The sequence below is a fragment of the Microcebus murinus genome, chromosome 11, assembly GCF_040939455.1.
Source record: "Microcebus murinus isolate Inina chromosome 11, M.murinus_Inina_mat1.0, whole genome shotgun sequence".
In the NCBI taxonomy this organism is placed as follows: domain Eukaryota; kingdom Metazoa; phylum Chordata; class Mammalia; order Primates; family Cheirogaleidae; genus Microcebus; species Microcebus murinus.
This window is the reverse complement of record NC_134114.1, coordinates 46,344,377-46,372,098: the sequence shown is the minus strand read 5'-3', so window position 1 is coordinate 46,372,098 and position 27,722 is coordinate 46,344,377. Positions and strand designations below refer to the sequence as shown.

The window sequence follows — 27,722 nt, the reverse complement described above, 5'->3', positions numbered from 1 at the left end:
TAGACATTTTAACAATGTTAATTCTGCCGATCCATGAGCATGGTTTCCACCTGTTTACATCTTTTGGTTTCCACCTGGTTTTCCATCCATGGTTTCCACCTGTTTACATCTTTTGCTATTTCCTTCAGTGTTTCATAGTTCTTCCTGTAGAGGTCTTTTACCTCCTTAGTTAAATATATTCCTAAGTACTTTATTTTCTTTGTTGCTATTTTGAAGGGAATTGAGTCTTTGATTTGAGTCTCACTTTTACTGTTGTGGGCATATATGAATGCCTCTGATTTCTGTGTATTGATTTTGTATTCTGAGACTTTACCAAATTCATTCATCAATTCAAGGAGTCTCTTGGTTGAATCCTTGGGGTTTTCTAGGTATAATATCATGTCATCAGCAGAGAGTGAGAGTTTGATGTCTTCTGCTCCCACTTGGATGCCCTTAATTCCACTCTCTTGTCTGATTGCTGTAGCAAGAAACTTTTAATTGGAGAATTTAATCTATTTACATTCAAAGTTGTTATTGATAAGTGAGGACTTACTCCTGTATTTCTGTTGTTTTGTATATACTTTCTTTTCTTCATCTCTTACTGTTTATCTTTTTGGTTTAGTGAGATTTTTTTTGTAGTGATATGGTTTAATTCCTTTCTCTTTCTCACTTATATGCTTTACCAGTGAGCTTTGTACTTTCCTATGTGTTCATGATAGTAGTTATTGTTCTTTAACTTCCAGATGTATGACTCTCTTAAGCATTTCTTTAAGGCTTGTCTGATGGTGATGAATTCCCTCATCATTTGCTTATTTGGGAAAGACTTTATTTCTCCTTCATTTCTGAAGGATAGCTCTGCTGAGTATAGCATTCTTGGCTGACATTTTTTTTTTCTTTCTTTCTTTTAGTTCTTTGAATATATCATTGCATTCTCTCCTGGCCTATAAGATTTCTGTGAAGAAATCTGTTGTTAGTCTACTGGGGATTCCCTTATATGTGACTTTGACGCTTTTCTTTTGATGTTTTTAGAATTCTGTTTTTCTTTTAATAATTTGACTATAATGTGCTTTGGGTAAGTCCTTTTGCAGTAGAATTTATTTGGGGACCTTAGATCTTCCTGCATCTGGATGTCTATATCTATACCTAGATCTGGTAAGTTTTCAGCTATTATTTAATTAAATAGATTTTCTATGCCTTTCCCTGTCTCTTCTCCTGTTTGAACTCTTATAAGGAGTATATTTGCTCACTTAATGGTGTCCCATAAATCCTATAGGCCTTCTTCATTCTTTTCTTCCTTTTCTATTTTTGTTTTTTTGAGTTACTCCAAAAGACCAGTCTTGAAGTTCAGAAATCCTTCCTTCTGTTTGGTTTAGTCTGTTTTTTAAACTCTCTATTTTGTTATTATTTAATTCATTGAATTCTTCTGCTCCAAGATTTCTATTTGGTTCTTTTTTTATATCTATCTCTTTGTCATATTTTTCATTAAGATCATGAATTGTTAGGGATTTTCCATTTACTTTTTTACCTCAATGGGGGTCCTTCTTAGCTATAAGCAACTACCAGCTCGATTTTCTGCTTCCCTCTAATGCTGCCATTCAAAGTCTTATGCTTCAGAGAGTTTTCATCACTTCCATGCTGTATTCTAGTGTTTTCCCTTAGACTTTCTACTTGCAGTGCAGTTATTTATTTGTTGTTATGGTATTTCTTTGTGGAAAAGATGAAGATATTGATGATGTCTCCTGAATGTCATTGATTTTTTAATAGGATGCTTTTTAGTTTTAGTAGAAGCCCAAGGAAAAGCCACAGATTGACTTTTTGATGCATTAAAATCAATACATTATATGTCAAGTGGCAGAGTGGCATTTGGGGAATGCATTTTTTAATGGATTGTATAGTTCAAAAAAAGTTCTTGGTGGTTTTATTGTAGGATTTCATCTCACCTCTTATTCAAACATATCATATACATGTTAGTCATAAAATGAAAATGTAAGCCTCTTGGGTAAAGAACAGGAAATTATAGAGCTGCAATGTCTTTGGAAGGTCAGAGATCTAAAACTCAAGAGAGCATATCAAGAGATGCTAGTAAATAGAATACTTAGTGACTGGCCTTTGAAGGAACAATGAAAGTATCCATCTTATTTCTGGACTATTCTGATGTTGAAAAGAAACCTGAGCTCATTGAGTGAATATTCTTCTATGGTTGGCATTTCTGGTAATATTTCTGTTCATAATTCTTCTTCCTAGCAAACATGCTGCTGAAATAATTTGTGTTTATTCAGATTTGTGACAACTCTGGATCATTTTGATTTTGGTTAAAAGATGACCTTTTCTCTTTAGCTCTAAGATGTCATAATATTCTCTATTCTTTAAATGTTGGTATACCCTAAAGTTTAGTTTTTAGCCCCTCTGCTCACTACTCTGTGTATTGAAACAGAGATTCAGTCAGTATTCATCTAGTTAAACAAATATTCATTGAGAGCATATCATTTTCTAGGTATAGAGTGCCTAGTAAGAGTTCAATAAATATGTGTGAATTATTGAACTTATAGTACCAGGCACTGTTCCAGGCAGTAGCGATATAGCTGGGAGCAGAAGAGAAAAAAATCCGGCTTTTGTGGAGCTTGTGTTTTAGGTGGGGAAGAAAAGCATACATAAGAAATATATACAACAGTTCCCCTTTATCTGTGGTTTTCTTTCCATGTTTTCAGTTATCCATAGTCAATTGTCATCTGAAAATATTGGATGGAAAATTCCAGAAAGCAACAATTTATAAGTTTTAAATTGTGTGTTCTTCTGAGTAGTGTGATGAACTCTTGTACCATCTGCTTTGTCCTGCCTGGGGTGTGAATCATCTTTTTGTCCAGCATAACCACACAGTATATGCTACCTGCTTGTTAGCCACTAAGTAATCATCCTGGTTACCAAATCAGCTGTTGTGGTACTAGAGTATTTGTGTTCAAGTAGCCATTATTTAACTTAATAATGGCCCCAAAGCACAAGGATAGTGATGCTGGCATATCATTATAATTATTCTATTATTAGTTATTGTTGTTAATCTCTTACTATGCCTAGTTTATGAATTCAACTTTATCATAGGTATCTATGTATATGAAAAAACATTGTATATGAAGGATTCAGTACCATTTGTGGTTTCAGGCATCCACTTGGGGTCTTAGAATGTATCCCTTGTATATAAGGAGGGATAATTATAATATGTCAGATGGTAATAAATGCTATGGAGAAAAATAATGCAGGGTAAGGAGAATAGAAAGTGGAAAGTTGAGGGTGGGAGGGGTGCATTTTAAGAAGCTTATTTAGATAAGATCTCACTAACAGGATGTTCTTTGAGGAGAGACCTGAGTGATGTGAAGTAGTGTGACACATTTGGTTGTCTATAAGAAAGTGTTTTAAGCTGAGCAAATTGCAAGAGCAAAGATTCTGATGTAGGAATATGTTCAGTGGGTTTCATGAACATCAGGAAGTTATAGTGCTGGAGCAGAGTGAGTAATGGGGGGAGTGGTAGAAGATGAGATCAAAGAGGTAGCAGAAATCAGATCATAGAAAGCTATGTAGGCCATGTTGATAATTTGGGCTTTTACCTTGAATTAGCTGGGAAGCTACTGTAAGGGTTGAGCAAAAGGATGATATAAATGACTTAAAATTTTTATTTTTTTAGAGGCAGGGTCTCACTCTGTTGCACAGGATGGAGTGGAATGCAATGACTGGCTCATAGCTCACTGCAAGGTCAGGGATTCCTGGGCTTAAGGTCTCAAGTAGCTGGGACTTCAGGTGTATGCCATCACACTCAGCTAATTTTTAAAAATTTTTTGTAGGTACACAGTCTTGCTTTGTTGTCCAGGCTGGTCTTGAACTCTTGGCCTCAAGTGATCTTCCTGCTTTTGCCTCCCAAAATACTGGGATTACAAGTATGAGCCACTGAGCCAAGCTGACTTAGATTTTGAAACAATCATACTTACTGCTATATTGAGAATAGGGGCAGGGAGAAATGCTAGGGATAGACCATGAACAAAACTAGATGTGATCCCAATGATCCCAGCCCTTGGGTAACATAGGCTAGCATTAGGTGGACAAAAAAAAATCTCATAAATAAAAGTAAAATTATCATGTGAGAAGTACAATGAGATTGCCTAACATGGCATATTCTTAGTTGGAGAGAGGTCTTGGAATGTTTCTCTGGGGACTGTTTTTTTTTTTTTTTTTTTTTGAGACAGAGTCTCGCTTTGTTGCCCAGGCTAGAGTGAGTGCCATGACGTCAGCCTAGCTCACAGCAACCTCAAACTCCTGGGCTCAAGCAATCCTGCTGCCTCAGCCTCCCGAGTAGCTGGGACTACAGGCACGTGCCACCATGCCCGGCTAATTTTTTTTTTTATATATATATATTAGTTGGCCAATTAATTTCTTTCTATTGATAGTAGAGACGGGGTCTCGCTCTTGCTCAGGCTGGTTTCGAACTCCTGACCTCGAGCAATCCGCCCGCCTCAGCCTCCCAGAGTGCTAGGATTACAGGCGTGAGCCACTGTGCCCGGCTCTCTGGGGACTGTTTAAGCTGAGGTTTGAAGGATGAGTAGGAACTACTCAAATGTTTTCAAAATGTTTTCCATGTATGCCATTTGCTTGTTTTCTTCTGAGGTTTAAGCTATCACCTGGATTATAAATCTAAATTGGTAGTTCTCAAAGCATAGTCAGGGGCCTGTAGAGTGCTATATGAGATCCTTTTAGGGGGTCCTCAAAACCAGAACTATTTTTATAACAGTCTTAAAAGATGTTATTTGCTATTTCCAGTTTTTCATATGTGTATAGAGTTTGAAAAGTTAATTGATGTGGTTTGAAATAGCATATTGAAATTATTAAGAAACTGTTCTTGTTGAGTTTTGGTGTAGTATCAAAGAAAAATATCTATAATTATCTGGAAATTTTATTGAAACAGTTATCCAGTTACCTATCTGTATGAGACCAGATTTTCTTTATATTCTTTAACCAAAGTGACCTATTCCAGTAGATTGAGTGCAGCAGCAGATATGGGAGTCTAACTATCCCTAATAAGCTAGATATAAAGGAGATTTGCAGAAGTTCAATCTTCTTAATCATTTTTTTTGGGGGGGAGGGTTGTTTTTGAAAGTATATTCTTTGGATACGAAGAGTAAACTTTAGGAGTTGATAATTTATATCATTTTAGCTAGAACACTCATAAATCATCATATATACCTTGTACTTCCTTATTCTATAATTCTGATCACGTATTTACTCTTTTTTGCTTATATAATTTCTATTTATTCTAGATTCAGCCCAAATCCTGTGGCTTTTACTTTCCATCTTAGATACAACTCTCCTGAGAGTTCTCTCAACTCCTATGTTGCTCAGTTTTTGTATTCATGTATTTTCTTACTGCCTCGCATACTACATATGTATTATTTTCAATTGTTTTTTTCAGTTTTTGAAAAAGTGAGGTATTAATTAAACATACTGAAATATACACATCTTAAGTGTAGATATCAATGATTTTTTACTAATATAATCATTACTAGATAAAATATGAAATATTTTAAAAATATGAAATATTACACTGTATAACTCCCTCATGTCCTTCTTAGTCACATACTGCTATTCTTTCATCTACTCACTAAACAGTATACAACATACACTCTATGTGTTTGGCTTCTTTTGTTCAACATTATTTATTTGAGATTCATCCATATTGTCACATGTATTAGTAATATGTTGTTCTTTTATTGCTGAGCTAGATTCTAATGTGTGAATATATCATAATTTATTTATATGTTCTGTTAAAGGACATTTGGATTATTTCCAGTATTTGTTATTATGAAATAACTACTGTCATCATTCTTATATAATGTTTTTTGTGGATAGAAAAAATCATTTCTGTTTGGTATATGACTAAGAGTGGAATTTTTATACCACATATAGTTATGTGTATAGCTTTAATAGGTTAGATGTTGCCAAACATTTTTCCCAAAATAGTTTTAGCAGCTTATGTTTCCATCAGCAACATTAATATAAGAGTCTTAATTGCTCCACATTCTTGCCATTTGATATTGTCTGTTTAATTTTAGCATTCTGGTGGGTGAGTAGTGATATACCATTGGGGGTTTAATTTGTATTTTCCATCAAGTAATGATATTGAACATTTTTTCTTCAATATAGAAGGAAAAAAATAACAATTTTTCTTTCTTTATTGGACAGTTTCATTTATTCTTTAGTTAAGCATTTTTTAAAATTCATTTTTAAAGATGGGGTTTTCTGTCTTTTTCTAATTGATTTGTAAGAATTCTTAGTATATTTTGGATATGTTCTATTGTTGAATATATGCTTTGAAGATATATTCTCTAGTCAGTGTTTGCCTTGTCATTCTTTTAATGATGTATTTTGATCAACAGTTGTTAATTTAAATGATGTTCAGCTTATCAATATTTTCTTTTATGGTTTATGTTTTTCTTGTCTGCTTAAGAAGTCTTTGCTCTTGTTATTGATTTCATTTAGTTGTGCTCTGATTTGGGTTATTTCTTTTCTAGTGCTGGGTTTGGTATTGGTTTGCTCATTTTTTTCTAGTTCTTTAAGGTGATCATTTGATTGTTGATTTGCGGTTTTTCTGTCTTATGGATGTAGGCATTTATGGTCATGAATTTTCCTCTCAAGACTTCTTTGGCAATATCCAACAGATTTTTATAACTTGTGTCCCCTTTATCATTTATCTCAAAGAATCTTTTTATTTCCATCTTAATTTCCTCCTTGACCTATCATTCATTAGTAGGTTGTTTAGTTTCCATGACTTTGTGTAGAGATGAGTGTTTCTGTTGGAGTTGATTTCTAATTTTCTAATTCCACTGTGGTCTGAGAAGATGCATGGTATAATTTCTATTTTAAATTTGTTGAGGCACGTTTCATGGCCTAGGATGTGGTCAGTCTCATAGAGTGTCCCATGAGCTGATGAGAAGAACATATATTCAGTAGTTTTGGGGTGGAATGTTCTGTAAATATCTGTTAGGCCCATTTGTTCCAGCATTCTGTTTAAGTCGATTGTTTCTTTATTTTCTGTTTAGAGGATCTGTCCCTTTCTGTCAGAGGGACGTCACAGTCCCTGGCTATTACAGTGCTGCTGTTTATCCTTTTGTTTAGATCAAGTAGGATTTGCTTTATGAATCTGGGTGTACCTATGTTAGGTGTGTAAATATTTAGAAGTATGTCTTCTTGTTGCATTGTTCCCTTTACCATTATATAATGTCCATTTTTTTCTTTCATTACTTTATTGATTTGAAGATGATGTTATCTGATATGAGAACTGCTACACCAGCTTTCTTTGATTTTCATTTGTGTGAAATATTGTTTTCCATCCCTTCACCTTGAGTGTGAGTAAGTCTTTGTGAGTCAGATGTGTCTCCTGGAAATAGCAGACACTTGGCTTGTATGTATTTATCCAGTCAGCTAGCTGATGTCTCCTTAGTGGGCAGTTTAAGCCATTCACATTTACTGAAAGAATTGACAAGTGGGGGAGATTTCTGTTCATCCTGTTGAGTAGAACTTTGTTGCCTTGTTTTCTCTTTTGAGCCATTGGGTGATTTTACACTGGCAGGTGTCTATTGTGCTGATCTATGTATAATGCTGTTCTGAGTACTTCTTGCAGGACAAGTCTTGTCTTGACAAATTCCCTCAGTGTTTGTTTGTCTGAGAAAGACTTTATTTTTCCCTCATATACTAAACTTAGTTTTATAGGATACAAAATTCTAGTCTGGCCATTATTCTCTTTGAGAAGACTGAAAATGAGGTCCCAGTTGCTTCTGGCTGGTAAGGTGTCAGTTGAGAAGTCTATAGTTAGTCTGATGAGTTTTTCTTTGTAAGTTACCTGCTGCTTTTGCCTTATGGCTCATAGGAGTGTCTCTTTCCTGTTTATTTTGGCCAGTCTAATGCACTCAAGTTATGAAGATATTCCCCCATGATTTGTTTTAGAAGATTTATTGTTTTGGTTTTTACATTGGATCAGTGATCAACTTTGAATTAAATTTTGTATATGATTGACGTAGGGGTCACCTTTTTCTCCTTGCATCATTCATATATGTATTTATAGTTATATATTTATATTTAGTTTCATCAGTACTTTTATTGAAAAGACTGTCCTTTCCACATTGAATTGCAGGGCTACCTTTGTATTTAATAATAAATCAAGTGACTGTGTATATGTCTGTCTAGTTCTGGACTCTATTCTGTGGATCTAAAACAATATTATATGGTCTTAATTACTATAGCTTTATAATAAATCTCGATGCCCAGCTGTATAAGTTCTTGGTTTTCTTGTTCTTCAGTATTTACTTGTCTATTCTAGGACTTTTGCATTTCCATAAAAATTTTATATCAAAATTTATCAGGTTAATTTCTACCTAAAAGGTTTTTTATCCCAAACTCTTGTATTCCTAGTTTTCCAATAATAATTCCTTTTTTGATCAAATAGGTTTTGAATTTTCACATGCTTTTTTACATAGGTGTAGGAAATCATGATTTTTATCCTTTATTAATGTGATAAAGTTATATTTATTTTTAAATGTTAAACCACTCTCACATTCCTGGAATAAATCCTTCTTAGTTAAGATGTCTTATTCTTTTTACATGTACTGGATTAATTTTGCTAAAATTTGCTTAAGAATTTTGTGACTGTTCATGAGGTATATTGGCCTGTAATTTTCTTTTCTTGTAATGTTTTTTAGGTTTTGATATTAAGATAATGCTGACTTTATGAAATCAGTTGGAAAATGTTACTCTTTTTCTCTTCTGTGGAAGAATTTATGAAAGAGAAATATTTCCTTTTAAAAATATTTGGGAGAATTCAGTAGTGAAAATCTATCACTGGAATTTCTATTGTTGAACTGTTTTATGGTTTCAATTTCTTTAATAGATAAAGGAAATACAGGAAATACAGATTTTTGTATCTTTTTGTGCTCGTTTTGGTAAGTTGTATTTTTCAAGAAATTTGTCTATTTTATCTAAATTGTCAAATTTATTGACAGAAGTGTATTTATATTATATCCTTTTTTATCTTTTTAAAAGTATGTTAGATTTGTAGTGATGTTTCTTTTTTATTTCTGTTATTTATAATTTTTTCTCAGTCTTGCTAATGTGTATCAATTTTATTAATTTTTTCAATGAGCACATTCTAGCTTTGTTAATGTTTTTCTTTGTTGTATATTGGCTTTCTATTTTGTTTATTTTTACTTTTTTCTTTCTACTTTATTTCAGCTTAATTTGCCATTTGTTTCCTAGCTTTTCTTGAGATAAAAGTTTGATTATATATTTTTCAATATATTTTTTTAAATGCAGTTTAAGCTATAATTTGTTATTTAAGCACTTATTTCCATTCCAGAAGCTGTAATGTGTTATATTTTCATTATTATCCACTTCAAAATTCCAGTGTGATTTTTCTTTGACCTACAGCTCATTTAGATTTATGTTGCCTGATTTCTAAATAATTAGAGCTTTTTGAATTATTTTTTTTTTATTACTGAGTGCTTTTTAAATTTCATTATGGTCAGAGATCATACTCTTTATGTTACAGAACTTTGAGGTTTCTGATACTTATTTTATGACCCATCTACTATATTTTGTTAGCTAATTCATGTCCTCTCAAGCAGAAGTATATTTTTTTGTTGAGTATCATGATCTATATGTCAATTATGTCAAGCTAGTTAATTATGTTCTTCAAATATTTTGTATCTTAACTCATTTTTTGTTTGCTTATTCTATGAGATACTTAGAAGTCCTTTAAAATTGACAACTATGATCATGATTTTTTTCCCTTCCCTTTTTATCTCTGTCAACTTGTCTTTTATCCATCTTGGGGCAGTGTTATTAGGTACGTACAAATTTAGGATTTTATATCTTTATATTGAATTAACACGAATAACTAAAAAACTTACCTTTTTATCTGTAGTAATACTCATAGTAATACTTCTTGCCTTAAAGTCTACCTTTTTCTTATATTAATATAGCTATATCAGCTTTATTTTGGTTGGTGTTTATGTAGTATATCCTTTACCATTTCTTTCAACTTTTTGTGTCCTTATATTTAAAATGCATCTCCTGTAAGCAGATTACAGTAGGATTTTTTATTTTTAAATTCAGTTGATGGATCTCTCTTATTTAATGGGAATTTTTAGTCCATTTACATGTAATGTATATATCCTTTACTATGGTCTACCTCAGGTTAGTATATCTGTTACTTCCTAAACAATGTATAATAAGAACCTTAGAGTACTTTAACTCTACCTTCCTTCTGTCCTTTGTGTTATTATTGCCATATATCTTACCTCTATGTCATAGATTTGTGCAGTCAGTTTTTAAAACATAATCACTCAAATATTTACCCTTTCTAGTGCAGGTTGAATAGCAATAGATTTTCTCAGTTTTTGTCTATAAATGTTCTTATTTCATTTTCATTTTTTAAAACAATTTCTTATTGACTATAAAATTCTAGGCTAGCAGATATTTTCCCCCAATACTTTAAAAATGCCATTCTAATGTTTTCTGGTTTCCAAGGCGTATGTTGCAGTGTTAGCTATCAGTAGTTTCCTACCACCATCACCCTCGCCCTACTTAAAATTTTTCTCTTTGTTTTGTTAGGAGATTGACTATGATGTACCAAGGTATGTTTTTCTTTGTATTAATATTTCCTTTGTGTGGTTCACTGAGATTCTTGAAAATGTGAGTAGGTATTTTTTATCATCCTTGGGAAAGTATTGGTCATATCTCTTCAGATATTCTTTTTGATCCATTCTATTTTTCCTCTCCTGAGATTTTAATTACTTAGATGTTGTATGTGTTAGACTTTTTTTAAAAAAAACTTTCCCCATGTCTTTTATGTTCTATTTTGTTTTTTCCCCATTCTTTTTTCTCTGTGCTTCATTTTGAGTATTTTCCTAAAATAAATAATAGATAATAATTTTGCAGTTTTATAAATTCTATTTGGTTTTCTATTGGAATTTTCATCTCTTTATTCTGCCCATTTTGCTTTTGATTTCTTTACCATTTTAAATTATTTTAAAGCCTTTGTTTGAAAATTCTAGTATCTGTATCATCTGTGAGTCTTCTATTTTTTTAAAAAAATCTTGATTATTAGGTATATTTGTATCTCTTGTCTAGTCATTTCTTTATTTCATGCCAGTAATTATATATAAGGAACTATGAAAGTTCTAATGATACTTCTTCCAGAAATGGATTCCCCTTTTTTTGTCATACAGATGAGGTGCTAATCATCTCAGTCCTATCAGCTGAGTCAGTTTTGATTGCACTTTTAGTGAAAGGTGTTCTGCATTTGGTTCTTCCTTATTCCTCAGACTTATCCTTTTGGTACTTGTTATTGAGAATCTGCTGGGTCTTTACTTCATTAACCTTGAAAGGTTGGGAGATTCAGTCTACTCTTTGAAACTTTGCTCTTTGGCCTTCCATCCCACACTGTTTACAAATTTGGCAGCCATCGCCTCTAGTAGAACTTAGTCACTTATCTACCATAAGACTACAGGATATTTCATTCTATCCTATAAAAGTTTCCTACACTTCTCAAAAGCACCAAAATGTAGCAAACATATTGTAGGTTAGCTATACATTTAGGACTCCTGAAATTTCCAATTTGTTATAGCAAAGAATTTCAGGTCACTTACTTCTTTTTACTGCCTTAGATCTCTGATGTCTTACTTTTGTTTGTTGAAGTGGGTATGTGATCTGCCACAATGTATTACATTCTACCAGAGACCAGAAGTTAAAGTTAGTCACCAACTAGATTTTTAAAGCTCAAGTTTAGGTAATATTTCTTATACTTTTTATAGTACAGTACTTAACTAAATATTTGGTAATTGAGCTGAGATTTTGATTTGGATATTGTATAAAAATATAGACTGTAGTTGAGAACATGCGAATGGATAAGTTTTGTAACAGAGGAATGTAAATTTAGGATATATTTATTGAATACATTATGAGTGCCAGGCATTTCACAAATTTAAAAACACTGGGCATTTAAAGATGACTAAGACAAAAATATTTGTCCTCAGAAGCTTAACAGTTTTAGGGGATGGGGGAAGACATGTAAATAGGTTAAATGCCATACCCACATCATAAGGGTAGCAGCAGATTCTTCACAGAGCTAATAGGCCTCAAACTGAATCTTAGGGAACACGTGAGAGTTTCCTGTATTGGGTTGGAAAGGGTATTCTAGTTTTGAAGCAATGGCACATGTGAAATGGAGATTTTTAGAGAGCTTCTCCAAGTTCCCTGTTACTAGAATGTATTTTGAAAAAGGAGGTAAAGCTGAAAAGACATGTAGAAACCAGGCAGATCTTTAAAAGATCTTTTTGGTGGCCAATTTGAGTATAACAGTGAGTTGCTGAAGTGGACTGGAAATGGTTATTAAAGTAAAGGAGCCACTAAAGTATCTTTTCCAGGATGTTTAAGTTACCAAGATGGCATCAGAATGTGAAGTAAAGGGAAAGGTGTAAGCCACGTGAATGTGGGGAAATGAATGGTGGTTTTCATTGGGGAAAGCAGATCAGAATCAACTGGGTAGAGTTTTCAGACTATAGGTGTTGGTGGTCCCCAAGGCTAAGGCTGTTATTAGATGTATGTCAGAACCTCCTGGCTTGGAGGGTGATAGATTTTGATACTCTGAGGCTTACAAAGGAGGAGAATTTTTGTCCAGTCTGAAATTAGCCTCCGGGAATGCCTGCCTCTTTTCTCCCTACTTCCCTTGTTATCTATTCTGTTCATTGTGGGGAATCGGAGACTGAGTAGTGGCCAATAGAGAGGGCTAACATAGTAAATGCTTTCCTCAGGGGAAATGCTTTTCATATTTCAATGAAAAGCTAGGGGAGGCAGTAGGATGAAGGAAGTATTCAGTAATGAGGTTGAGGAGATTTGTTTACCATAGGAACATTAGATTATATGGCTGCGGAAAGGCATTCTCTTACATCAAACTTGATGCAATAAATTTAATTTTAAAAACCTAGTAAGACGTCAGGAAAATCTTTCATCTTGCTCCCAGGGTATATAATTTATATTTAAGGGTTTGTATTTTGTAGCATAGCTTGCGTTTTCCTCTATGCTTTAGAGTGTTTTCTTTTAAGTGATTTCAGATTATAATTTGAGGTATAATATATTTCATATTTAAATGGAAAATGTGATTAAAAAATTTAAGAAATTTGTTTTTTAGCCTATCCTTTCAGAATACAAATATGTTAAAAGGCGAGGTATGTTGTTTATAGCAAATGATCTTATTAAAAACATTTTTGTTTTCAGACTTTAGTTTTTATTCGAATTTTAAGAAAAATTTTTCAGATTGCTATTTAAAATATTTTCTTTGTTTTTAATAAAGGCATAAAATTACAGCACATAAAATTATTTTTTTAGATTTGCAACAGCTGTGAAAAAGTTCCGTTTCCTGAATCCACTTTTGATTTTTAGTGGGGACTGCTTAAATCCTTCAGTTTTAAGTACAATAACAAAAGGAAAGCACATGATTCCTATATTAAATGAATTGGGAGTACATTTTGCAGTTTTTGGTAAGTATTCATAAGCTATCGTTTTTACTGTTATTTGAAGTTTATGAAGTAATTACAGATTACTTTTAGATTATTTGATGTAGGAGGAGTTGAATAATGTTGTTTTTTATCAGCAGATAGTCCCTGAAAGCATTTGGAAGCTCATTAATAGGATTGTTCAATGAATCTGAAAATTTGTAATCAAACCTAGGTTTCATGTTATGGGGTAAGATTTTAAATTGTGTCTATACAAAAGTAAGATGTGTTATTGGAGTAGTTAAGATCATGAACTTTGGAGTTAGCTGGGCTAGCTGGGCCTGGGTTTGAATCCTGGTTCCATCATCCTCTCATTAAGTGATTTTAAGAAAGTGACTAATCTCTTAAAGCTTCAGTTTTATCAGATGTAAAATAAGATAATATATAAAGTAAATGAAGCAATGCCAGACACAGTGAGTGAGCAGCTAAATTCAGCTAAATACAGTATGCACTCAGTGTATTTTAGCTGTTTTTATTAAGATGAAAAAGAGGATATTTGAACTATTCATAAAATGTATTAGAGTTTTGTGGGAAGATAGCAGTTTAGATATTATTTTCCTACATTGAAGAGATAATTAGGGAATTTAGATAGAGGCTGAGATTAATAGGGATCTATCCCTGTATCTAATCACTGTCTTATTGTAGGAATATATATAGTGGTTAATAGTGGTTATATCTGGATGGTATAAGATATTTTTATTTTTTCCTGTGAGCTTTTTTAGATTTTTATACAATGAACTAATGGGATCAGTGATTCCCATAGTTTAGTCATTTGTTCCCATTGGTTCGTCATATTAAAAGAATACTTGATAATACATTGTGAACATTTTCCCATATTATGAAATAATCTTTTTTATTGTAAAATATACATAACATAAAATTTATAATTTTAGCTATTTTTAAATGTACTGTTCACTGACATTAAGTACATTCACATTGTTGTATATGAAATAATTTTTATAATATTTTTAATGGTTGCCCAGTATTCCAATGAATGGATGATATTTCATTGCTTACATAATCTATTATTAGATATTTAGGTTGTTTTCATTTTTTTGTTATTATAGTAAAACTGGGAATTTGGGAAGGATCAAGGGAATAAAAGGATGTTGGCATATTTTAGACAGATAATAGCGAATGTCTGTTGTAAAAGTAGGTAGGATGGCAAGGCCAAGTAGTTAATGAATGAAATGGCTCCATAGAATTCTGTAATTTATGCCATCTTTCCCAAATCCTGAATGGACTTTGTTTGTTGGTGACAAAGAAGATAAAGAATCAAGGAGAAGAGGCAGAATTAGCCCCAGGATTTAACTGTTCTTTCTTTATTTTAACCTACTTACCATGCTCTTTGTTTTGTCTGCCACAGACTTCTGGAACTCATTACCATGTGGATTAAGAAGTTAGAATCTAAAAATGTTCCACATTTAAGTCTAGTATATATTTGGTTACTAATTTTAGTCCACACATTGAATTGGACCATATGTCCTGACTTTCTTCTACTTATCTATATTGTGAAAGAAGGGAACTGTGAATGTTGAAAACCTGGTATACTAGTAGCATACTTTGAGCTCTGTAGTGTTTGACTCCCTTTTCTGAGGCATGTATAGATTTACTGTAAGTGATATTATTTTCAGTTTATTTGACACTCTGTTTATACCACAAATACATATTTGAGTGATTTCAGTTTTCTTTTTATAGGGTTTTTGTGAATGGGTTCTATTGTAAGAAGGTGAGAACAAATAGTCAATCCCTGTTGGGTTATTTTCAGCTCATCAGTTTTGCTAAGTATTATATTGCATTTGCTTTTTGACATTTTAAATTCTTTTTTATGAATTTAATGCAATTTGGAAAGTACAGAAGTATCAAGAAACAAAAGATAATCACTCATAATGCCATCATTTTAGGTTAACATTTTGTGATATTTCCTTCCAGTTTCTTTTACATGCATTTTTCATGTAGTTGAGATCATACTGTAATTGTACAATTTTGCATGCTACTTTTTCTTGAATATTATATCAAACATTTTCCCTCGTGTATCAGTTTCATCCTGGTGGAAAATAGTTGACACAGGCATGTGGGTAATTTAAGGAGAGTTTAATAAAAACTATTTACAAAGGAATGAGGAGTAGGAGGGAAGCCATAAGGGAGGGATAATATAGTATTGAGAACTTAAAATGTGGCTAGGACGAATTGAGGTGCGTAGTAATTTTATGTGCTGGATTTCTAAGACTTAGTATGAAAACAGAAGAATGTAAAATATATCATTCATTTTTGCATTGAATACATGCTGAAATGATAATATTTTGGACATATATTGAATGACCTATACTAAAATTACCTTCACCTATTTTTTTAAATGTGGCTTCTAATTACACACATTGCTTACATTATATTTCTATTAGTGCTAGTATGGAGTATAGTATAAAGAAGCATCTCTAAGCCTGAAAAGGGAAGCTTTCCCATGGAAAGCTCAGCTGATAGGATATATTACCTTCAGTAGAGGGTCGCAGCTAATCTACATGGACCCAGAAGGAAGGAAGATGTCTGGGGAATAAACACCTGATCCTACCCTCTTCCTTGACCATTTGTTCTGAAATTCCTACCTGTGCCTATTATTGGTTTAATCTAATAGAAAGCCAGCAGATAAGGAAGCCAGTTGATGCAGTCCATAGAGGTTGACTTACCTGATCCCAGAGCAGAGTAGAAAAGGTAAAGAGTGAATCTGGAGGATCCTATAAAGATATCAGCATATTATATCATTAAAATGCTTTGCAAATCTAATTTACAAGAACTGCAGTTCCATATTATGTATTATTAATAAATTGTGAATGTTTTAGGAAAACTTATAATGTCTAATTATGGGAGTTATTTAGGGTATATTGTTTAATTTAATATAAATAAATAAAGCATACCAGGGTTTTTAGTTGAAACAGCAATCAAGCTGTTCTCTGATAGAGTTTTATTAAGTGTACTCTAGAATTTGAAAATTGATTGAATTTTGACATTGCCTAGTTTAAGTATCCCAATACTTAAAAGTAACATTTTCTATACGATTAAATTTTTTTTCTATCTAAACTGATAGTAGAGTGTACAACCTTGATATTTATTGGGTTGAATTTCTTTACATTGTTTTCATTCATTGCTTTAAAACTGAGATATTGATTGGTAACTATTTTAATGGAATTTGATTCCAAAGTGATATAATTTTAAAATTATACTTTGTGATTAAATGTAAATTGCATTTAATTTTTAATAATTGAATATTATACAATTAAATGTAAAATACAAAATAAATTATAAAATTACAAGATAATGCATAAAAATGTAATGAAATTTAAACACAATTTTATTCGTTCAAAGCATGCATAATATGAATCACTTGTTAACAAAAATTTGATAAATAGAAGACTTAAAAGGCTGTCTAGGACTTTTTCTTACATTTATCTAAAGAATTGAATATCTGTTAAATACAGTATGAATATATTCTGATTTCTTATCTTAAGGAGAATGTAATATCACCATCAAAATCCTTAGTTTGTTCTCAAGTAGTTTGAACTGTGCCCCTACAATATAGTTCTGCTTTGTACTTTGTTATAGACATTACAACGTAAATATCTGTTTGGTTCTAAAACCTAATATCCATTCCAAATTAGTGGAATCAACATTACTATTTTTATTTAAAAGTGTTTCCTTTTATCTATGCTCTTTTATTAGTAGTATTTTGGAATTAAACTTGTAGTATATGAAAGTTTTAGTAGGAGATTATTTTGATCATTGATATGTATAGAGAGACAAAAACATCAAGTGTAGTTTGTATTACATTTAGTAATGGTTACCTAGTTCTGAAAATGTTTTAAGACTAAATGATAACCCATGTTCTCTGAAACAAACTTGCTGTGGATAACTTCTTAGTGTTTTTTTAATGTATACTATTTTGTTAATAATGTAATAGTATACTTATAGTATACTAAATAGTATACTAAAATAGTATAATAAAATATACCATTTTATTAATGTATTCAACTTTTTCATGTAGGTAATATATTCACATGGTTCAATAACCCCAAATTTTAATTATAGAGTAAAACAGCTCTTTCCTATGTTTGATTCCTTTTGCCCAGTTTGTATTCTCCCAGGTAACCTTCCTTTTAAGTTTGGTAAGTTTCTTTCCAGGATTTCTTTATGAATAAATGAAAAGATGAACAAATAATAATAGTGATGTGATGCTTATTTTTCCACTTTATTACACAAATGAAGCATATTACATTATATATTACATATAATTTTGTCATTTATTCTTGTCTTCTTGCCACTTTTTCCTACATTAAAAAAATTTGTGCTTGTGGCATTTCTTTTATTTTTTTTAGTTATTGGATAAATATTTTGTCAACATTTTAATTTCTATTGTGGAAAGATTTTTTTGAATATTGTTCCTTGTCTGGTAAGTTTTGCTGCTTTTCTTATCTTTTTTCTTTTACCAGGGTTGTGCCAGGTAGTATTCAGTGCAAGCTTATGATGGGGGATTGTATTTGGAGTTGTTCCTATAGCTTTGTGGGTTCTCAGGAAACTGAGTCTCTCATCTTCTGTTTAAGGAGGTAGAAGCACTTGCCCCAGCAGGTGCTAATGGATGAGAGTAGTGACATGATATATGTATCTGCTCTTGTATCAGGTTGTTCCAGAGAGTTGGGTTATTGGTCTCTCCTTTTTTTTAGTCTAGCTGTCTATAGTTCTGGCCTTTAATGAAACTTTACTGAATTCTTTTATCAGTTCTAACAGTTTTTTTTTTTTTTTGAGTCTTTAGGATGTTCTACATACAATCATTCATCAGAGATACTGGCCTGTAGTTTCTTTCGTGGTTATGTCTTTGTCTGATTTTGGTACTAGGGTAATTCACCAGTGAAGCCATTGGATCCTAGGATTTGCTTTGATGGGAAACATTTTATTATGGCTTCAGTCTTATTATTGGTTTGTTGAGGTTTTGAATTTTTTTCCTCATTAAGTTTTGGTAGGTTGTATATGTCTGGGAATTTATCTGTTTCTTCCCTACTTTGTTGGGATATAGTTGATCATAACAGTTTCTAATGATCCTTTGTATTTCTGTGGAATCAATTGTAATGTCTCCTTTATCTTATTTACTAGGTCTTCTGTCTTTTTTCTTAGTCTAGCTAAAGGCTTGTCAATTTTGTTTATCTTTTCAAAAAAACAACTTTTGGTTTTGTTATCTTCTGTTTTTAAAATAAATTTAGTTTTAATTTCTTTTATGTATGCTCTGCTCTTTATTATTTCTTTTCTTTTATTAATTCTAGATTTTATTTGCTCTTAGTTATCTAGTTTCTTGAGGTACTTCATTATGTTCTTTATTTGAAGTCTTTGTACTTTTTTGATGTAGGTATTTATTGCTATAAACTTCCTGCTTATACTGTTTTTGCTGTTTACCATAGGTTTTGGTATGTTGTAATTCCATTTTCATTTGTTTCATTTGTTTCAAGTTTTTAAATTTCCTTCTTAATTTTTTTGTTAGCCCATTCATCATTTGGGAGCATGTTTAATTTCCAGGTGTTTGTGTGTTTTCCATGTTCCTCTTATCACTGATTTCTAGTTTTATTCCATTGCTCAGAGAAGATACTTGATATGATTTATACTTTTTTGTATTTGTTGAGACTTGTTTTGTGGCCTAAGATATGGTCTATTTTGTAGAACATTCCATGTGTTGATGAAGAGAATGTGTATTTTACAGCTGTTGGGTGAAATATTCTGCAGATGTCAGGTCTGTTTGATCTAGTGTGTAGTTTAACTCCAATGTGTCTTTGTTAATTATCTCTATGGATAATATTTCCATTATTAAGAGTGAGATATTGAAGTCTCCTACTATTATTGTATTATTGTCTATCTCTCCTGTTAGATTTATTGTTTGCTTTATATACTTGGGAGCTTTGATGTTGGGCGCATAGATATTTATAATTGTTATATCCTCTTGTGGAATTGTTCCTTTTATCATTATATAGTGACCTTCTTTGTCTCTTTTAATAGTTTCTCATTCATGGCCTATTTTATATGATATAAGAATAGCTACTCCTGTTCTTTTTTGGTTTCCAATTGCATGGAATATCTTTTTCCATCCTTTCACTTTCAGTTTATGTGTGGCTTCTAGGTGAATTGCATTTCTTTTAGGCAGCTTATATTTGTATCTTGTTTATTTATCCAGTCAGCCACTCTCTTTTAACTGGAGAAATAAGTTCATTTGCACTCAAAGTTATTATTGATAAGGATTTACTGCTGCTATTTTGTTGCTTGTTTTGTAACTCCTGACTTCCTTTCTTACTGTCTTCTTTTATGGTTAACTGATTTTTTTCTGATAGTGTGTTTTAAATCATTGCTTTATATTTTCTGTGAATATACTATAGATTTTTGCATTGTGGTTGCCATGAGGCATTCAAAAACCATTTTATAGATATAACAAGTTATTTTAAAGGGATGAAAAGTTATCTTACATCATAAAGAATAGAAACAAAAAATGAAAAAATTCCACTACACTTTAATTTTATCCTTTCCCCCCTTATGACTTTGTTGTCTCAATTTACATATTTTTATATTGAATATCTCTTAACAGGTTGCTGCAGCTATTATTGTTTTTTAAAGATTGGTTTCTTTTGGCCTTCATACTAGAATTATGAATGGATCACTGGACCACAATTTTACTATTAGCACATTCTGGATTTGTCCATGTGCTTAATTTTACCAGTGGGTTTTATACCTTCAAATGTTTTCTTTTCACAGTATCTTTTTCCTTTCAAATTAAAAAACTCCATTTAGCATTTCCTGTCAGATGGTTCTGGTGCTGGTGGATTTTCTAAACTTTTCTTTGAGAACAACTTTTCTTTCTCCTTATAGTTGAAGAATAGCTTTACTGGATACAATATTCTTGGATGCCAGGTTTTTTTCTTTCAGCACTTTGAAAATATTGTCTCACTTCCTTCTGATCTGTATGGTTTCCATTGAGAAGTCTGTTGGCTAGATGAATTTTAGCTGTTTTATATGCTATTTGTTTCTTTTCTCTTTTTGTTTTTTGGATTCTCTATTTTTCCTTGACCTTTGAAAGTTTGCTTATTATATGCATTGGGATAGTCTGATTTGGGTCAAATCTGTTTGGTGGTCCTATAATTAGATATTTATATCTTTCTTAAGTTTTGATGGTTTTTTATTATTTCTGTGAATAAGCTTTCTACCCCTTGCTCTTGTTCAACTCTCTTATAAGCACCAATAATTCTTAGATTTGGTCTTTTGAGGTAATTTTCTCTATCTTTTTATTCTCCCCCCCACCCTGTATTTTTAAATCGCCTGTTTTCGAGCTTATTGATTCTTTCCTCTGCTTGATGCATTCTGCTGTTGAGATCCAATAATGAATTTTTTAGTACAGCAAATACATTTCTTAGTTTCAAGATTTTTAAAATTATTTCAATATTTTGTTATATTTTTCTGATAAGTTTCTGAATTGCTTTTCTGTGTTACTTTTAGAGATCATTGAGTTTCCTTAAAACTGCTATTGTGAATTCTTGATCAGAGAGTTCACATATCATCATCTCATTGGTGTCATTCACTGGTTCCTTTCTTTATCTTTTTGGGAGGTCATAGGTTCCTGTTTGCTCTTGTTTCTTGTGAATGTACATCTGTGTCTTTGCACTGATATTTATTTTCATATTTTCTGTCTAGCTTATTTTGGTTTTTATTGGACATGTTTTCTTTGAGATTCTTTGTAATTTATCTGTTTTATTTTTCCTGTAGGTCACTACTTCCTTTTTGGCACTAGATGGCACCTTCGCCCCAGGTTGCTTTGGTTCTAGTAAACAATTAAGAGTGCTGCCCATCCTAAATGGGGATATCCAGGTATCCTGGGAAGGCTGGTCAGTGGTTCATGGCCAGGGAACCTGTGGAATGAACCTCTGACAGCATGATTCTGCTAAACAGCCACTCTGATTTGGTGTCTCCTTTGGCTGAGTTATAGAGCAGAGTTTCTAGGGCTCAGGATGATAGGTTTGCCTAATTCCATTGTCTCTGGCTGTCTGCAGGGATATTTCTCCTTTCAGGCACTTGAGATACTTCCCATGGGTTGAGACCAGGACAGGTGTCCTGCCAGGGAACCCAAGATGGCAGGGAAGCTGGTTGTCTACCTTGGTCCCACTTTTTCCAGTGTAGAAAACTTGAGTTGGGGGGAAGTTTTTTACATGCTTAGTGCCAGATTGGGGGAGGGACATTGCAGATATGGAAGTCTGATTCTCTTACCATCTGCTCAGAGTTTTTTCACTGTGCTGTGGCCCTGGAAATTATCTCATTCTCATATTTGAGTTCTGTGATATTTCAGGTGATAATCTCAACACTGTATATTTGTTTTCATTTTCTGTAGTGGGTGGGGGTGGGGACTAGATCCTGTTTGCTTCTGTGCTGTCTTTGGAACTAGAAGTCATTAAATGCCCAGAAAAACTAACATCTTGAGAATATTTTCTCTCTTTCCATGAACATGGAATATCTCTCCATATATTTAGTCCTTTTTTTCTTTCATCATGGTTTTGTAGTTTCCCTCATATAGATTTTATACATGTTTTGTTAGATTTATACCTATTTCATTTTAAGGTGCTAATGTAAATGGTATTGTGTTTTTAATTTCAAATTTCAGTTGTTCGTTGCTGGTACAGTAGTTACATCTGCTGTATAGGAAACTACTACTTGGAGAGTTACAGTATTTCAGTTTGAAAATGGAATAACATTCTTGTGAATTAATTTTAAAACTTTTTGTTTTTATTTTTAGGAAACCATGAGTTTGATTTTGGTGTGGATATTTTGGAAGAATACATGAAACAAATGCACTTTACGTGGTTTCTCAGTAATGTCTATGACAGATTTACTTCTGAACCTCTTGGACATGGTGCAGTAAAAAAAATAGTTAGTTGGAACAATATAAAAATTGGCTTAATGGGGTTAGTTGAAGAAGATTGGCTGGATACATTGGCTACAGTTAATAAGTCACATGTAAACTATAAGGATTATGTCGAAGTTGCTAATAAAATAGCAGTAGAACTTAAAGAAGAAGGAGCAGATCTTGTTATTGCAATAACTCATATGAAATGGGGAAATGATACAAGGCTTGCCCAAAGAGCAGAAGCAGTCAATTTGATTCTAGGAGGCCATGACCATGATTATGGAATCAAGAAGGTGAATGAAACTTGGATTGTCAAAAGTGGATCTGATTTTAAAACCTTGACAAAAATAAATATAAGACTCTTTGGTACATCTTTCCAGTATGTATTTGAGAAAGTAGACATTTTGAATTATTTGGAAGAAGATTCATATATTAAAGCCATAGTAAAAGATTTTACTCAAAACATACAGGTGGGTGAATATTGCTTATATCACTTAGCAAAAACACAAATTGATCACATGAACATTTACTGGGCAATACTGCAACATAATAGCATGGAATTAATGAACAACCAATATTGTAAATGGCATTGCTAATCATAATACATTCATTCTCATTTTAGCTTTATTGGATTTTAATTTTCATATTCAATTTATATTTTATTTTGGCTCTGTATGTAAGAGGAATTTAGACCTATTTAATGTTTGGGCTTATTTCAACTATTGTGAAAATTTATTTTTTAACACTGAAATTCTGCAAGAATCTGTTTTTTAAATAAAGGGATTACTATTTAAATTTAGGAAGCACTGGGTTAACAAAAGAACAGGTGAATTTTAGCTTGTAATGAAAAGGTCCTTTTTCCTGCCTTCTCTTCTACATAACTACCTTAAATTTCAAGTAGTTTGTAATCAGGCCACATCAACTTTTATATGTGTTTGAAACCTTGAGACTTGTCTTTTTTCCAGGGCCCCATACACTTGGAAAAACTGCAGTGCCCTAGTGGGGGGTATGTGTGTGTCATATTTGCAAGGGCTAATGGGAAATATAAGCCAGGCTCTATTTATATCTGTACATGCATCTCATATAACCTCTGGTACTGGAATTGGTTCTATGCAAATGGAGCTCCCTGTTCTGATTTGGATCTAATATTAATGGATGCTATACATTTAGAACAGCTTAGTGTCATGAATATTAGATATTTTTATGATAGTTTTCTGGCTCTGGAGGATATAGATGGGGGCTCCTAAAATTTATGATAACCTGGCTCATTAAATGACTCTGAAAAGTAAATCATTGTTAGGATATGCAGTATTTTGATATCCCTTTGGTACTTTGATATTTGGAGAGGAAGAGTTTCAGTAAATTATCCGATTTTGAGCTAGAGGTGAATAAATAGTCAAGAGGAGAAAAAATTTTAAAATAGCTTTTTTGTTCTTCTTTTAGTATATGTTAAAAGAAGTTCTCTGCCCAATTGATATGGAACTAGATGGCCGTGAAATTACTGTAAGAAGATCTGAGAGCAATCTTGGAAATTTGGTAACTAATGCAATGTTGGAAGCTACTCGTGCTGATGTAGCACTACTTAATTCAGGTGATTTCATTATTTAATTTGTTAAAAATAAACAATTATGCTTTAAAAATGACTAAAATTTGTCTTTCAAAATTTATAATAGCAGTAGACTATTTTTATGACATGCAAAGTCTTATTAAGAAATCTATTTCACTAACTTCATGAGATCAGCTCTTCATGTTTTGTTTTCTCAGGTACAACATTTAGAATTAGATAGTTTGGTTTATTTGAAAATTAAAGCATCAGGTTTTAAAAATTTTAACATTTATATTCAATGATATTTTGAATTAGGATGTGGTCTTGTCATTTTTCTATTTTAAACTTGGTGTTCAGCCAAGCTTTGATTATATCGGAAACATTGGACTTTATAAAAGCTTTCATTTGAGTTTTTGTTCTTTTACCAATTCTCCCTTCTTAGCTGTGTAATAAGAAGTGGTAAGAGAAATCTTGTAGGTTGAATGGGTAATCCGCTCCCTAACCTAACCATTTTTGTGTACTACTGTAGTAGTTTGAAGTTGGCCTAGCTAGGGTTGTAAGCTAGGGCATTTAGAATCTCTACAGATAATAGGAAATTAAAACTATTAAACCAACCTTGATTAATATGCCATAATACAGAGCTTTAGACACTCTGACTATATATAGTCACAGTGATTAGATGACTGATTATTTCAAAAATTTATAATGTGACACCATTTAACATCCTAATTATAACTTTTTATAATGCCATTTCACTGAAAATACAAGTGATTTTAATTTCTCATATGAATTATTTAGGCTAGTTTGTGGAAAAATTTCCTAAAAGTGAAATTTGTTAAGTCTTAGAATTGTTTACTTCAGAAGTTTCTGAAATTTTTCCCTTTGGAGATCTTTGAAAATAGATCATGTTTGCTTTGGGATGCCTTAGACATGATCCTATCTGAAAGCAGGGGGAGAGGTAGTGGCTTTTCACTTGTTATATTCTGTAATTAAAGAGAAAGTGATAGATAACATGAAATTAAATCTTCCAAAAATGAATATGCTAGATATAACCACATGATTAAGATGGAAGTAAACATGGGGAGAGGATTGGAAAAATGATTAGGAACTTTGGGCAATGTGGTGTATAGGTCTGTAATTTTGAATATAACAGAATCATATATAATTGAGTCATAAAGGTGACATTTATGGAAAAAATGAAATCAAAATATGTATTTTTTCCCCTTAAATTACTATAGGCACTCTCAGATCTGATCGAATACATCCAGCAGGGAATTTCACTTTGCATGATCTTTTGGCTATTCTTCCCATAGTGGACCCAGTTTTAGTTGTCAGAATAACAGGTGCTCAGCTGCTTGAAGCGCTTGAAAATGGGGTTTACAAGTACCCAGCTCTAGATGGGAGGTATGTATATATGTTTCTACTAATTGATGTTCTCATCAATTATTTTTTGTATAATGGAACTGAAAGAAAACTCTGAATTTAAATATGATTTAACATTTTTAAAATTTAAATGTATAAATCTTTAAAATATTGGTATATCAGGATAGTGTTTTAAAAACTCATTCATTTTTTTTTTTCACTAGTGTGAGATTGGCAAAACATTAGTTTGTAAAAATTGTACTTCCTATTAAAAATATAGGATTACTTTTAGTTGTATATGGATATATTTGGGTAGGCCCTGGATTTAAGTATTGAGGTACCTAAAATTCTTCTTTTTCTCCCTTTTGTTATTTAAGAAATAGATACTACTTTGTTATCTGGGTTTATTCTCACTGCAGAATTCTTAGGTGAATGATGCTAAACTAGCAGACTTAAGGGGTTATGATGCTTCTCTCCCTTCCTTTAACCCGTAAGCCAAAATGTAGGACAAACCAGCAGCTCAATATCATAATCTATGTTATCATTATACTGTACATATTGTAGCATACCATGGTGACAAGAGTTAATAAGAGGCTGAAAAAAAAGTGAGACCAACCATCTGGAGAGAAAGCTTATAGAAAAATCTTTTGATTTTATAAAATGTTACATCAAGTTTTATTTAAAAAGCTTTATTGAGATAGCATTCACATTCCATACAGTTCATCCATTTAAACTGTATAATTTAGTGGTTTTTAGTATGTTCATAGAATTGTGCAACTATCATCACAATGAGTTTTAGAACATTTTTATCACTCTGAAAAGAAACCCTTGTATGCATTAGTGGTCACCACCATTTCCTCCCAAACCCCCCAGCTCTAGGCAACCACTAATCGACATTCTGCCCCTATGGATTTGCCTTTTCTGTACTATTTCTATTTCTATATAAATAGAATCATATATTATGTGACCTTTTAACTGGCTTCTTTCACTTAGCATGCATTCAAGGTCCATCCATGTTATAGCATGTATCAGTACTTCTTTTCATTTTATTGTTGAATAACATTCCATTGTGTAGATAACACATTTATCTGTTTATCAGTTGATGGACATTTGGATTGTTCCCTCCTTTTGGCTATTATGAATAATGCTACTATGAAATTCATGTACTAGTATTTGTGTCGGTATATGTATTCATGTTTCTTGGGTATATACATAGGAATAGAATTGCTTTATCATATGTTAACTCTGATCTTTTGAGAAAACTAACAGACTGTTTTCCAAAGTAGCTGTACTGTGTTACATTACTCTCAGCAGTATATGAAGGGTTCAGTTTCTCCACTTTTTTGTCAGCAATTGTTATCTATCTTTTTGATAATAGCCATCCTAGAAGATGTGAAGTGACATCTCATTTTGGTTTTGATTTGCATTTCTCTGATGACTATTGATATTGAGCATCTTTTTCATGTGCATATTTTCCATTTGTATATCCCCTTTGGAGAAATGTCTATTCATATCTTTTGCTCTTTTAAAAATTGGGTAGTTTAAAAAATAATGAGTTATACCTGCACTCGAATGTTTATAGCAGCACAATTCATAATTGCAAGGCTGTGGAAACAGCCCAAGTGCCCATCAATCCAAGAATGGATTAATAAAATGTGGTATATGTATACCATGGAGTACTATTCAGCTCTAAGAAACAACGGTGATATAGCACATCTTATATTTTCCTGGTTAGAGCTGGAACCCATACTACTAAGTGAAGTATCCCAAGAATGGAAAAACAAGCACCACATATACTCACCAGCAAACTGGTATTAACTGAGCAGCACCTAAGTGGACACATAGGTACTAAAGTAATAGGGTATTGGGCAGGGGGGAGGGGGGCAGAGGGTGGGTATATACATACATAATGAGTGAGAGGTGCACCATCTGGGGGATGGTCATGCTGTAAACTCAGACTTGTGGGGGGAGGGAGGGAAAGGGCATTTATTGAAACCTTAAAATCTGTACCCCCATAATATGCCAAAATAAAAAATAAATATATAAAAATTACTAAAATCAGAAAAAAAATGAGTTATAGGGGCTCTTTGTATTTTCTAGATACATATCTTTTATCAGATATATGATTTGCAAGCATTTTTGCCAAGTCTGTAGTTTGCCATTTTATTCACAGAGACTTATGCCTCGAGTTTCTTCTAAGAGTTTTATTATTTTAACTCTTACCTTTGGGTCTTTGATCTATTTTGAGTTAATTTTTATGTATAATGTAAGAAGGTGGCTCAACTTTATTCTTTTGCATGTGTATGTCCAGTTGTTCTAGACCATTTGTTGAAAA

General features: G+C 32.4%; 1 protein-coding gene across 1 annotated transcript in view; it reads left to right on the top strand.

Annotated features, from left to right (window-relative positions):
• LOC105882007 (snake venom 5'-nucleotidase-like) overlaps positions 1 to 27,722 on the top strand; it is a 74,784-nt gene that overhangs the window by 17,995 nt on the left and 29,067 nt on the right. Inside the window, exons 2-5 of the mRNA XM_012784062.3 lie at positions 13,399 to 13,550; positions 22,369 to 22,949; positions 23,923 to 24,070; positions 25,264 to 25,429. Of these exons, the coding sequence (XP_012639516.1) occupies positions 13,399 to 13,550; positions 22,369 to 22,949; positions 23,923 to 24,070; positions 25,264 to 25,429 (1,047 nt within the window). The remainder of the gene's footprint in view (positions 1 to 13,398; positions 13,551 to 22,368; positions 22,950 to 23,922; positions 24,071 to 25,263; positions 25,430 to 27,722) is intronic.